The sequence below is a fragment of the Botryllus schlosseri genome, chromosome 2 (genome assembly GCF_051294905.1).
Source record: "Botryllus schlosseri isolate E-star chromosome 2, Bs_hap1, whole genome shotgun sequence".
Classification (NCBI taxonomy): Eukaryota; Metazoa; Chordata; class Ascidiacea; order Stolidobranchia; family Styelidae; genus Botryllus; species Botryllus schlosseri.
In genome coordinates, this window is record NC_137237.1 from 13321010 (window position 1) to 13335518 (window position 14509).

At 40.0% G+C, this 14509-nt stretch overlaps 3 protein-coding genes across 4 annotated transcripts; 2 read left to right on the plus strand and 1 right to left on the minus strand.

Annotated features, from left to right (window-relative positions):
- The first annotated feature begins 3822 nt into the window (after positions 1–3822).
- Positions 3823–6009, plus strand: LOC145433669 (condensin-2 complex subunit H2-like). Its single transcript, XM_080310831.1, has one exon. It carries the CDS (start codon positions 3921–3923, stop codon positions 5598–5600), a length of 1680 nt encoding a protein of 559 aa, XP_080166957.1. The 5' UTR covers positions 3823–3920; the 3' UTR covers positions 5601–6009.
- Positions 6010–6541: 532 nt separating this feature from the next.
- On the minus strand, positions 6542–11744 carry LOC145433670 (carboxylesterase 5A-like). 2 transcript variants are annotated; one of them, XM_080310833.1, is made up of 9 exons: positions 11562–11744; positions 11033–11228; positions 10142–10338; positions 9870–10033; positions 9664–9809; positions 8574–8798; positions 7480–7630; positions 7171–7417; positions 6542–6866 (listed from the first exon to the last, which is right to left on the minus strand). In XM_080310833.1, exons 1-9 carry the CDS (start codon positions 11708–11710, stop codon positions 6680–6682), a joined length of 1662 nt encoding a protein of 553 aa, XP_080166959.1. In that variant the 5' UTR covers positions 11711–11744; the 3' UTR covers positions 6542–6679. The 2 variants fall into 2 exon arrangements, with proteins under 2 accessions (XP_080166959.1, XP_080166960.1); XM_080310834.1 differs by lacking the exon at positions 11033–11228 and having other exon boundaries at positions 11562–11697.
- Positions 11745–12529: 785 nt separating this feature from the next.
- Positions 12530–14111, plus strand: LOC145433672 (aminoacylase-1-like). The gene has a single exon (XM_080310837.1). It carries the CDS (start codon positions 12587–12589, stop codon positions 13784–13786), a length of 1200 nt encoding a protein of 399 aa, XP_080166963.1. The 5' UTR covers positions 12530–12586; the 3' UTR covers positions 13787–14111.
- Positions 14112–14509: the final 398 nt, after the last annotated feature.

Consider the following 14509-nt stretch of genomic DNA (forward strand, 5'->3'; position numbering starts at 1 on the left):
CTTATGGAAACAGTGACACACTTTGTTACATTCGGCTCATTGATATATATATCATTGATTGACTATATTTTGAATCTGGATTGCTCATAGGACGTACGGGAGGCTACGTATTGCGGCACATAAATAAACAGGCTTCGCAGTGAACGAGTGTCCGGTTCAGTTCATATATTAGGGTTACCATACGTCTTCTTTTAATAGGATTTGGCCTCTTTTTTGACTTTTTTCAAAGTGTCCTCGGAGGACGCCCTTTTGTCCTCTTTTTTGAGAATTTTGGTCATATATATAGCAAAATCCGACTGAGATGCCGTAAATCAGCACCGAAGTGACGCTCTGGCGACTATTTCGGGAGCGGAGCGTAAAGTTGACCTTTTTTTTTAGTCAACCACCCGACATGCAATGCGAGTGGAAAAACTGTATTTTGGGCACCGAAAGTTGACCTTTTTTCTAGTCAACCGACCACGGAGTGGGTAAAACTTACCATTTTTTGAGAACTCTCCTGCGGTTTTGCAAGTCTGAAAATTCTGAAAAAGTGTCCTCTTTTTAGATTTCCAAAATATGGTAACCCTATTATATAGCGTTATAGCCTATATGATTAACATTCAAAAGTAGGTTTTACTTCTGGATTCCAGGTAACATCTCGCGGGTCGCTCATAATGGCGTCGCTGGCCGCACATTTCCTAGGTTTGATCTAGAAAGATATAAATATTTGGATATGAAATTTCAATGTTGAAATGAGTAAGTAAATTTTGGATTTAAAGTTAGGAAACGTAGGCCTACTTCAAATTTGATTCCAGAAGAAACAAGTTAGATGTCAAATTTGGCTTTATGCGTGGACTGACCTTATTTGGCACGTAGCTACTGGGAATAACGTCAAAGCGTTTGCAGGAACCAATGATATGCAGGAACACATAAATCAGCATGTCCTAAGATTTATTTGAACACGCATATCACGCTCAGTGAAAAGCTCATCCGCTCAAGATTGATGCGGAACAAACAAAGGCCATAAATTCTGCAATTGGCAAACACTCGTTCGATAATCCCGCCGGCACGAAACCGTTATCGGGATGGCAGGTTTCGCGTCGTCGGAAGCGGTCGGAATGGGCCGTTCACACTTTCATTTGTGTGCCTTGGAGGTGACTTCTATCAAAATACACCAGCCAAGGCTGTGTCAACAAAAAGAGTTCGTGTACCATCTAAAAATAGTACATTGAACGCTCTAGTATTCGACATTTCGTGCTGGTGACGTCATATTTTGTGATATGATTATTGATATACGACTTTCTTCTGAATTCTCTACTATAAATGCTAACGATTACCCCTGACGAGTGTCAGCCGAAAATATTCGGGTTCATTCAATATGAATATACTGTTCAATACTAGCCAGTCTTCATGATTACCGGACCACGACCTAACATCGACCTCGCCCTCCGCCACATGCCACCCCATTTAGTCGCTTGCGTCTTATATTCTCTGCATTACTTTTCATTCAGTGTGCATGCCTCTTATTTACTTCGCCTAGGCTAAGGTGGGTGGCTGATCTTAACGGCTACTCCAAGTTGTTTCGACACCTTCCTATCTTTTCATTGTATCGCAGTCTTGTGATGTTTTGAAACGATGAAAATATTAATAAACCTGATTGATTGATTGTATATTGAAGTTCGGTACCTCCATGAAGCTGACCTTATTCTGCATGCAATCACGCCAACCTTGTAGGTTCTTCTGAGCTACGCTACGTATATATTGGCCTTGGCGTAAAGAGTACTTGCAAAACAGTGAGCGGAAACAAACGATCTTTATCTTGCAAATTCCAGACCACCGGTCCTCATTGTGTCTCCTGGTTGCCAGTAAATTCGGCCACCGGTAAATTCGGCCAGTAAATTCGGCCGTAGGTCACTTCGGCTCTCGGTAAATTCGGCCCTCCGATAATATTGCATTAAGATGCATTACCAACTGCTAACATGAATTAATTACATACCATGATCAAGTGATTTGGAGGTCAGGGTATGCGTAGATCGCGTAATCACGGGAGTTAGCGCGGATACGGGGCCGAATTTACCGTTGGCCGAATTTACCTGATATGTTCGGCCCTGGGAGAATTTTGTATAAAACCGTTAATAAAACTATTAATGTGAATAAATTACATAATAATATCATTATCACGTGATTTGGAGGACAGGGTGTGCGTATATCACGCAGACACCGCAGATAACGCGGATGTTTGCGGGGCCGAATTTAGCGAGGGCCGAATTTAATCGGTAAATTCGGCCCTCGGAGAATTTTGTGTAAAAATGTATTACCAACCGTTAGCATGAATTAATTATATAATTATATTATTATCAAGTGATTTGGAGGTTAGGGGTTAGGGTTAGGTAATGTAGGGGTTAGAGTTACGGTTAGGATTCGGATTAGGGTTTGGATTAGGATTAAGGTTAGGATTAGGGTTAAGGTTAGGTAATGTTATTGTAACTGTTATTGTTACCCCGGTCCAGGCCGAATTTACCGAGGGTCGAATTTACCGAGAGCCGAATTTACCGAGGGCCGAAGTGACCTGTGGCCGAATTTACTGGCCGAATTTAGCGGTGGCCAAATTTACTGGAAACCTTGTCTCCTGTAGAGATGAGCGGATTTGGAATCTCTATGTCTATGTCCTAATCCAATCCAAATCCGAACCTTCAAATCCAAATCCTAATCCATAACTTTTTCATATTCAAGTCCATGTCCAATCCTAATCCGATTCCAACTGGAAATTCAGAAAAAATGCTAATTTACGGAAGGGAATTTGGGAATTTTTCTTTCACTACCAACGATCCCCTCGATTCAAGATAACTTAGTAACCATGAGTAAACTAATAGCTGATTTAAATAAAGTTTGTCGCCATTCGCCACACAACAAATCAATCTCCCAGAAAATCGGTAAATCCAATCCAAATCCTAATCCGTTCAGAAAAAAATCTCTAATCCTAATCCAATCCAAATCCTAAAATTTTTCACAAATCCTGTTTTTTCAAATCCTAATCCTAATCCATGCTCATCTCTGGTCTCCTGATATACTATTGCATCCGGTTTATATTGGCGGGAAAATACATAATTGCGTCACTGCACTATTATTGAGTTGAATCGTTCATTCGTTTGTTATTAATATCTGTCACCTGTCAGAAGTACAAGATGGTGATAAAATGAAAAGTTAGGAAGGAGTTGCGACGACTTACAGTTATTTTTCAATCAAGCACCCACCTTGGCCTAGAATATGTAAATAATAGGCATACACACCGATGAAAGTAACAGAAGATATAGCATACCATACCCTAAAAAGGACAAGCAATGTATATAAATGAGCGGTATCGTCGTGTTGGTGTTGGGGGGTGAGATCGTTATGTCACGTCGTAGCCCGGTAATCTCGAGTGCTGTCTAGTATGCCCGACTACAGTAAGATTGCGGGCGAAAAGCTTTTTCCGTTACTTGATCTTGATCGAGCGATGATTTATCTTACTTTCCGTATTTGGATAAATTTCTGTGGTGTATTGAACTGATGAAAATGCTAATAAACTAAACCGAACCAAATACAAACGGTAGCACTCAGCACAGAAGCCTATACGCATATCGTAGAATTCACTATCATTCTATCAAGTATCAATACTTACTTCTTTGCACTTACAAGCCATTTTGCGTCACAACAATTGCTCTAACATGAATGCAAGAGTATTTGGTGTCGTCGTGTCGTGGTTCGGACCAGATTTGTCTTTGAATTTTCAGAAACGATGCAAATGTTGCTTTTAATTGTGACCGGTTTAGTTTGATTAAATTTTTGTACTCTGGAGTCTGGTCGCCAGCTATATAAGATTCCCCAGTATATACCTAGTTCATGTAGAATTAAACTGATCGAAGCAATTCAGTGACGGTAATTTTCGGCCACACAGTGCAATGGCCCTCGAAGAGGAACTTCGAAAAAAGTATGACTTCATCATGCGACCAATCAAAGATCTGACAAAGAATTGGGAAATCGACGTCAGCCATATATTAGAACAATATATGGGCGAAATTGAGAAGCTTTCATTCACAGTGAATCACGATGGTGCCGTCATAAATTTTGCTGAAGCGTCGCTACTGATTCAAGGCACGGCATGTGTATGGGGTCGTAAGGTCGAATATCTCTACACTTTGATCAAAAAGTCTTTGGATATGATCGGAAGTAAACAGTCTTCACCTGGTCAAATATCTTTGGGACCGGGAAATTCAACAGTTGAAGACGGTAATTTCTGTGATGACGAGGAGAAATTAATTAAATTGGACGACGTTTCAATAACTTCTCAAAGACTTATGAAAGGTCAGTACGATCTGGTCACCCCCTTTCCTCTCCCACCACCGTCCATGTTAGAGGTCCATTCCGATGAAAAAGGTCGGGTCGTTATCATGGAAGAGAAAAGTGACGCTGTTTGTTACTCTAATGATTTTTGGGTGAACCACTATGTACCGTTTGATGATGATGTGAGTGTGCTTGATAGAGACACCAATGGTGCTCTTCATAGAATGCATGTTGCGACACCGTCGGTTAGCTGTGAATCACCATCGTTTGACGATGTGCAACCAGACGAATGGGATTGCGAAGATCAAGATCCTACTGAAAGTGATAAGAGTATGGATATCTCAGCTCCATTGGTAGATGACGTATTTCCAGAAGTAAACCAAGAGATTGTTAACACGGAAATTAATATGAGACAGAGATTAAGGGTGCCGAAAACACCTGTGGTACAAGATGAAGAGGTTGTAAAAAGGTTAGACCCTTACGAAGAATGTGTAATATCATCCTGGACGAATAAGTCACACCGGAAATTGAAATGTTACAAACCGCCTCGTTCGAAGTCTCAGAAGAGAAAGCATGATGGAACGCAGGAGTCGGCCGTGGAACCAATTAGTGATTTTATGGACAAGTTCACAAAGCGAAACGTAGACGCAAATGAACAAAATCCGCTTTCTCTTATCATGCAGGTGGAGCAAAAGAGTAGGAATAATATATGGAAGCTGATTAAGAGTAAGGCTTTATTATCAGAACAGCCGATCGATAATGGCATTGAACATGACTATCCGGAATCTGATGAAGATTGCTCGATATTTGGTGACAACGAGGAACAGATAGAGCACGATTTTCCAGGACAAGCAGAAAATATACACCCGAATGATCAAGCTGTACTATCGTACGAAGACTTGGTGCGTCAGCATGTCGAGAAATTTTACAGTGGCGCGCAGAAATTTAAAGAAGAAACGGAATTAGCTCAGCGAGTAAAGCGATGGGAGGGTGTCGTGTCCCAACACCTGGAAAAACAGAATCAAATGCCTGTATTTGATATCCACACTTATGGAGACAAAGTCTTGAAGAAGTTCACCGATGTCAACGAAACGAAAGCGTTTACGGATATTTGCCGGTCCGAGAACAGATGGGATGTTTGTAGACTGTTTTCTGCTACGCTGCAACTTGTTAATGACCAAAACTTCCTTATCAGTAAAAGTGAAGATTTTCAGAACTCTCTTAATTCTATAAAATTGACTTTATTGACAAAGCATCGGCTTCGCGATCGCTTTGACAACTATGCGGGAGAAACTTGAGCGCTGCTAAAATACTGTTGAAACATGCGTCTACGCCGTGTCGCCATCCTAGCGTGGTTCTCGGCACTTCTGGATTGTGTGGAGAGGATGGCAGGGCTCAATCAATTAAGTGGTGGTTTCTTAGCATGCATCAACGCAGGCGCGTAGCAAGAGGGGAATTTTGGTGCTTGAAACCCCTCCCTTTTGAAACTCGAAACCCTGTCCTATTGAAATCCCCATTCTATCGCCAATATTCAGTTGCAAATCAGTTATTCATATTAGCTAGAAGTGCGTTGCCAGTTGCCAATTAGCAAGAACTGACTGTGCAGAACGGTACACGATCTCCCATTCGGATTGTTTTTCATCTCTACGCATGATATCACCACTGTCCTGAACAATCGCATCCGTAATAGACCTGGTTTCCGCAAAATATCTACACTGGCCTGCACAATGAAGTAGGACAATCGGTACCATTTCAGAACAGATTCCACACCAGACTTGACATTGAGAATAGCGAAATTCGCTAGCGTGGTTGCCTTTTACGCAAAGCGTATTGAATTGTTCACGAGAGATCAGGAACTCGCTAATTGACAGCATTGCCAGCCTCGCTGGCAAACGTATACGCGAAAGTTCGTCAACACAAGAAGCTTGTATAATCGTCATTCCCGCATTTACATAACCGTAATGAATTGATGCTATATTGGTAAAATGAAAAAAAATTCAAACCCCTCTCTTTTTTCTCGGCCGGCTACGTGCCTGCATCAGCGCACTGAATGGTGGAGATTAAAATAAACTAAATTCTTTCCGTGATCATTAAATGACATCGTGAGATGTGTATTGAGACAGCAAACTTTGCGTCATGGTTTTGTGAAAAATATATATAGGACTATCCGTGAATGTTTTAATAGGGCACTGTCAATAAAAATAGTCCATTGCTGCTACAAGAAAGATTCCGACTCCACTTCGAGAATGACATATTTTTATTCAATATATTGCTTTATACTCAATGCATAGCAATGTGATAATGACTGATAAATAAATTGGTAAAATTAGTGATAAAAGACATACTGCGAACATCGTTTTAGTTCAGCTAATATATATCATAGCTTTGAGTGGAAGTTGTAATTCTTTCCTTTAGCAATTTCGAATATAGTTCGGCTCCAGAAATCCACGTGCTCAGGTAGCAAGTTGCTAGATGTTCTCAGTTTGTAATCCAACTCTATGTAGTTTCCTTTCAGTGTATACAAAGGCCAATCAAAATCCACTGAACTTCCAACGTTAGGATTCCTGATTAAATAGTGAATATAACAATTGTAGTAGAAAAATACTAGATTATCGATATATCGCATCATATTCCACTGATCTTGAGAAGTCAAAAGTATTGACCAACCAGAGGTAGAAGCAGGGATGTAGCCAGGTAAATAATTTTGAACCAGAAACGTATAGCAATAGTTGTAGATAAATAATAATCAATTGATGACATAATCACAACCTACGGGGTTTAGGGAGGAAGAGTTGAAAAGAAACTAGATTCAAAACCAGGACTACCTGGCCATTTTCACTGCAATTGCCGTTGTAGTGTGGTACATACCCGGTCTTTGCAAAGTTGCTGATGTACTTCATACAGCATTCGCTGAGTTCAACTTCTTCTTGACTGAACCTCGCACCTCCAGAAAGTCGCTCGGGAGCAAAAGGTGCTCCAAACATCATAAAAATATCATCCGAGTGATCACAAAAACACCAATCCGGTTTTTTCCCAACCCGCGGACCGAATGCGGAATCATGATTCATCTTTAACTGATATCGGCCATAATAGAAATATACTGGGCATCCGGCTCCTAAAATACAAATATGTACCGGAATCAATAACAGTACCAATGCGTTCCAAGACAAATCATACTTGTATGGGATTCAGCTGTTTTTATTGCTGGGTTGAGGAACATGGAATCTCTGTACACGTTGCCATATGCTTTACTAAACCGAAACTTGTCATTTGCATCATTTACGTAGAAATCAAGACAAGCTTGTTGAGATTTCTCCAAGGCTGTTGGCTGTAAAAGATGTAGTTACACCCGTCACCCAATGATTGTGCAAATATATTTCCTCAATATGTACCTAGGCAAATCTATCAACGTTTTGGGAATACCGTCAATGCCAGACCTGGGCTTTTTACGGCCTGCGATGTGACTCTGGCCGGCCCATGAAGACTTGCTTGATATTTAAACCATAAAATTCATTTATAAGGGTTAATGCGTCACGGGCTAAAACTGCAGGTTGTACTGAACCGGAAATGCATTTACTTTGAAGTCTAGTTTATTTCTGTACCATTACGTAATCTATGTAGGCCTATGAGTAATCCAGATTCAAAATAAAACCTATAGGTAAGCATGCCGTAACAATTTAGGTTAAAAGTCACTGTTTTCATATTCAAGTTCAAATCTTCTTTGTTGCCATTGTTACACTATGAATTGTAAGGTATGTGCTTTAAACTGTTGCTTCATGTCTCCAAATTTTAATAATCAGTGCACGTACATGATTAATGGTCATTCTAACTCGTAAACAACTTTATGTCAAACAATGAAAGGTGGAGGCTGAAGGAAGATATTTCAACGAGATTTGGAGCACTAAATATTTGTTTACTGAAGTCACCTGTGAACCCGTGTTTAAGGTTTATGATGAGCCCCATGCACGAAAATAATTTGAGTTGGCAGTGAAGTGAAATACACTTGATTGACTGAGGAGGAAGACCTGTTAGCAAAACAGCAAGGCTATTTGCCAAGCCACCCATTTCCAAGTGCAGCCTAATATTAGCTCACCCACTTAACAGCATGTGTTAACCATGAAATTCACTGCTTTAAATTTAGAAATCAAACTGCACGTCGCTGAGTATACCTAGTCTAAACTTTGTCTCAGTCCACCGACGTCTTTCTGCTTCACATTTGGCCCGCAGTGTGAAATAATTCCCACCCCAGGTCAATACTGTAGTCAACTTACATCCATCCTTGGCAAAAAATTTGTGATAAGATATTTCATGGTATCTTCTGACATTCCTGTCTCAAATTCAGGAATGCGTGCAAGCAGCGTAAGCATTCCTTGTCCTTCCGAATCGTTGCATCCTATTATGTATGGAACTTTATTACGAGGTCCATCGACTAGTGCCTGAGTCGGGTGCGTTTCTATGAACTTTCCATCAAACGTGGGGTCAAATGCCATAAGTCTCTGTTAAAACAGGTAATAGCTGAGAAATTCAATTACTTCAACATATCAATGCCAGTGGTCCTGAGCTGTTTCACCCTGACCAGCATTATGATTTCAGAAGCTTATCGTTGTTGACCTGTTCCTGCATCATACCTGTGGAGTGTGGAGCTTCTATTGTTACAGCAAATATAGTATATTTCTGCAGTTTGAACCGCGAGTCTCTCATTGCTAAATGGACTCGCAAGGCTTGGGGAAAACCATATTATATATATATATGATGGCATTATTGCCATGAGTCAACGCCATTGATAAAAGTCGGGACTGATAACTCTCCAGCCCATAAATGAACGACCCACAGGAGGTCAAATACCAGACAGAGAAGTAAATAAGTGAGAAAAGAGTCAAAAGAACGGTCGCTAAACGGTCAATTAGAATACCGTCCCATACCACTAGTCTGTAGTGAATGTTTGATTGATAGACCATACTTGATCCTCCTGTTCAGTCATTTGTTTACAAGTTCATGAGATTACTACACCACAAGATTGAGATACAATGAAATGATGCGAAGTTGTTGGAACGACTTGGGAGTAACCTTTGAAATCAGACACCCATGTTTACTACATCGTACCGGGTATCAAGATTACCTTCAGAAGCTAACTTGTGAAATAAGGCCGTCGCTACATAGTTTGAGAAGGTCCAAGTTTTATTAGTGTCACTGCCAGCTGACACCAGCTTGAGCAAGACAGGAATCGATAGGGTTGAGTCAGCTGGTAATTTCCATTTTTTTAATGATTTGTAAAATGTGGCTCATGTCCGACTAAATGAGTGTAGTATTGCAGTATCCCCTTGGCATAACTGCAGAACATTCACTACTACCACACCATACCGTTAGCATTTTCTGGTTAGCTTCAGCAACATCCTTCGCTGGTAGATGCTGCAATATTTCCAATACTCTTGAAGGATCTCGTTCATCAATGTTTAGTATCTCAAAAAAGTTTTCTCTTGCCCTGGTGAAATCTCGCTTATATAATTCTGAACAGGTTCATAGCTTTAATGATATGATGAATCTGCAACATTACAGTAATCTCATACTTGCAAGGGAAGACTGGCCACTTTGGCTAATTGCCTTATGAAATAGTCCAGATGAAAAGGACGAGTTCACGTGGTGATTAACAGATACGCCTCCTGCACTTTCTCCAAAAATAGTGACATTAGATGAATCCCCACCAAATGCCTCAATGTTATTTTGAACCCATCTATAAATGAAAATTTCTATGGATGAGCATTTGACATTTGAAGACGTTGAAGATCCCCGAGATGAAACACAATTCATAAATTGACTAGATAATATGCATGAGACTCACTTCAATGCCAAGCGTTGATCAAATAATCCAGCATTGCCTGTGCAAGGGGAGTTCGGTCCTAAGGAAAAAAAACCGAACACACCAACTCGATAATTTGGTATGACCACAACAACATCGTGCTTTGCTGCAAGTATGCTTCCGTCATACATATCCGCAGATCCCATTTGAAATGCACCTCCGTAAAACCAAACCATTACCTGTAAAATGCATGAATAATTGAATTCAGTATGTCGTGTAGCATTTGAAACTTCCAAAACAGATGACAACAATCAAGTTATTATTGTGCGTTGTCAGATCATATCATATCATGTTCACTGTTAAGCACAATGAACTACGGTAATGAAATGTCACTCAGTCAGTTGAAGTTCTATTCGATCCCGCTTCCAAAGTTCAACTAACCCAAATCCGTATGTTCAAGTTAGACACTACAAATGTAGTTTTCATCTAGATCAGTGGTTCTCAAACTGGGGGGCGCGAAGCTGAGTTCAACTGAATTTTATTTTTGCACTCAACGCAATTTACCCCCGATTCATAGTTGTTGCTCTGTGTATAGTCCGAATTTCATATTTGAGAATTCTCTCTTCAACAGTGATAACCTTCCATGCCACCAAACTATCCGTTAGGATTGTTAGCATTCTGGTTGCAATTTGTGATAGGACGATAAGGGGGATGCCAACTTTTTCACTATCATAAAGCGGGGATTGTCTAAAGAAGTTTGAGAACCACTGATCTAGATTTAACAGTAAACAGCACATTGTTCAAGTAATGGGTTATTCCCACCATTGTGTAAATTATGTAGACCCAGGTTTTATTTAGGCGTAGAATGGGTTTTCAGCAATATTGCATTAAGAATACTTGATACTGTTATTAACGGTAAAGTGCAGTACTGACTGGATGCTTTCCGTTCGTGTAATTTTGAGGTGTGTATACTGACAGACGCAGGCAATCCTCTGTCATTCTTTTGGAAATATTTTTCAGATCCCCAACAAAAGGCGTATAATAGCTCATTTCATCAGCCTCATTCAGATTTTGCATTGGATAGTTTGTCGGATGTGTACAATCAATGACTCCATTCCAGGGTGAAACTCTGATTGATGGAAGATAAAGTTATTACATATTATTTATCTATGTACTCTGCGGGAATAAATCGGTGTTGCGTAAAACATGAACACCAATATTATTAATCAATAAAGAACGAAGCTACTGATGTGTAGAACTGATTAAAGTAGTCGATAGTTAGTTGGTCGAAGTGGTTGACATAGTAATGGTCAATGGGGACTAATGACAGAACAATATATATACCTAAGACCTACCAGTAGTTGTATGTGCATTGTGCACGCGACCTAGATGAATTGATCTATTGTAGGACTACGCCAAAATAAGGCTGCTAATGTGTACAAGTACATCGTAAATTACTTACGGTTCTGGGGGCATAAACCTTCTAGTTCCTGTTGGCGGTTTCCCATACGGTAAATTCCGGAAAGAAAGAACTTTAGTACCAAGTACCTTGGAGATAAGTCCCGATACTGATCCGTCACTGATGTTTATCACTGCCTTTGCAGGAATCATATTGCAAAATGTCTACAAATATATTGCAGATTTATGAAAAACACTATAAAAGTATCTTGTTAAGCTATCTTTACTAAGTATCTCGTATTTACAAACAACTCACTTTACTGTGTGACACGAACAAAGCCGAAAAGGGAGTAAATCATTAACACAACACTCGGTTGCAGAAGACTTCTGATTGATATGTATCTATAGATTACGCTGCAATGATACTTTCTACCGTCTGCACAAAGCGACGAAGTCATTGCCGAAGATCGGCAATCATGATCGCACACATACTGCATGGTTGAGTAATTTTTGCAGTGTTATGATATTTGGATTGTACTGCTGGCTTTTGTGAGATTCGTTCAGTTATTAGCTTGTTCGACTCCACTGCGTTGAAAACCGGAGTTACTGAGAATTGAGAAAACTCTCTGTATTAGTGCCATGCAACATCTGAGCATGCATGATGCTCATCAAGTTGCAATGTAGAAGTGCAGACTGAATAAACTGAGTGTTGCAAGTTGCAACGACATACTGAACTCTACATTGCTTCATTTCTTCTATTATGTGCGTGTTATTGATGTACGTTGATACAGTACTGACGAAGTCCGTGTACCTTGCGTTGTATCGACAATATTCTGTTGTTTGTTCGCTGATTTCCTCTCACTAGTCAATTTTTCGATTAATGTGATGAAATATTGTTGATATGTAGCCTATATAATTTCTTATTTATACACATGGCCAGAAACCATCGTGATGAGCAGAGCAATAGTGATCTCCTTTTCATGCAGTGTAATCCCCATTATAATCTACCTGTATAAAAATGCAATAATAACAAGATCGTTTACTATATTTTGATTAGAACAGAAACGGTTGACAAATTTAGGTGGCGGAATGAATTTTGATAAAGATCTGTCGGTGAAAAGGTTTCAAGAGTATCTGCGAATAAAAACTGTCCACCCCGAGCCGGATTATGAATCAGCTGTAAAATTTTTGGTCAACTATGGCAGAGAATTGGATTTGGAAACTACCTGCCATGAAGTATGTAAAAACTATACAGTTGTGGTGATGAAATACCCTGGAAAAAATCCATCTTTGCCTTCAATACTGCTAAACTCCCATACCGATGTTGTTCCAGTTTATCCTGAAAAGTGGACACATGATCCCTGGACTGCTGATATTGCAGAATCTGGAGAAATTTATGGTAGAGGAACTCAAGATATGAAGTGCGTTGGCATTCAATACTTGGAAGCAATACGAATGCTGAAAAGTAAAAATCAGCAGTTTGAGCGTGACATTTATATCACTTTCGTTCCGGATGAAGAAATTGGGGGAGTCAAGGGCATGGGGACTTTTGTCGATACCCCAGAATTCAAAGCATTGAACGTTGGATTTGCGTTGGATGAAGGATTAGCTAATCCAGAAAATAAATATTCGGTTTTCTATGCGGAAAGAGGCGTCTGGTGGGTACGTGTGAAATGCGAAGGGTCACCAGGACACGGGTCCAGGTTCATTAAGAATACCGCTGTCGAGAAATTGCAGAAAGTAATGGATTCTTTTCTGAGCTTTAGAAGACAGCAAGAGCAAAGGCTCAAGAAAAACACTTGCATGCATCTTGGTGATGTGACCTCTGTAAATTTAACCATGTTGAGTGGCGGTGTCCAACCAAATGTAGTTCCGCAAGAGTTTACGGCAACGTTTGACATCCGCATTCCTCCGACTGTTGACTTATCTGAATTTGGGGACATGGTTGATGGTTGGTGTAAGAATGCTGGATCCAGTGTTACCTATGAATTTCTGCAAAAGGGAATGAAACAGAGCATTACGTCGACCGACGAGCAAAATCCTTGGTGGGTAACGCTCAAAAGTGTGTTGGAACAGCGCAACGTTGAAGTTGTGAAGGAGATATTTTCTGCTGCCACCGATGGGCGATTCCTACGAGATGCTGGTTACCCAGTGATTGGCTTCAGCCCTATGCGTAAAACTCCTGTTCTACTACATGACAATGATGAGTTCATCCACAGAGATATCTTCTTGGAGGGAATTGAAGTTTATTCAGAACTGATTCCAGCACTAGCCAATCTTCAATTTTGATAAACCTCATAAACGTGATTTAAGAAACAAATATAAATTTTCCTCTAATCATTGGTACCGTACATGTGTAGGCCTACATGAATATTTAAGCATGAAGGTAGACTGACTTCATTGTATACAAGCCTTCGAGTTCGGTGTTTTGGCTAGGAAACGTCATGGTATTGATATAAGGATGCTGATGTCCTTATATCTCACTGGGTAATTGCAATTGTGCAGACTAGATTTTGGCATTTCCACTGTATCATTGCTTTCATTCCATGATATAATTATGGTGAATCAATGTAATCTGATGTCTTATGCCAATTAAATATTTTGTTTTTCTGAAGCACTAGTGATCATATTTTTCAGAGTGTTATCAATAGGGATATTATGTGGTGACTAAATCCTGTTGATTAGGCTTCAGGATACTGCGTTAATATCGTTTTCATGTTCCATATATAGGCAATAGCCATGTCTGTGATGTTAATCTGTATTATATCTTGAAGTACAATTTGGACTTATTAACAAGTAGAAGTAGCAATTTTCAAGTTGTTCATATTTCAAGTAGAAGTATGAACAGAAGGAATGACTAGTACTGCTGTCACAAGAGATTAAGACAGGGCACCAGTCTTTTGGAGTTAATCGTCATTGACGCCTTTCAAAATGCCTCTGATTTTGTTTCATCCATGCCACAATCAAACAGTGGAACGACATGTAAAGCTCGTAACAGAAGCATCAGCACAA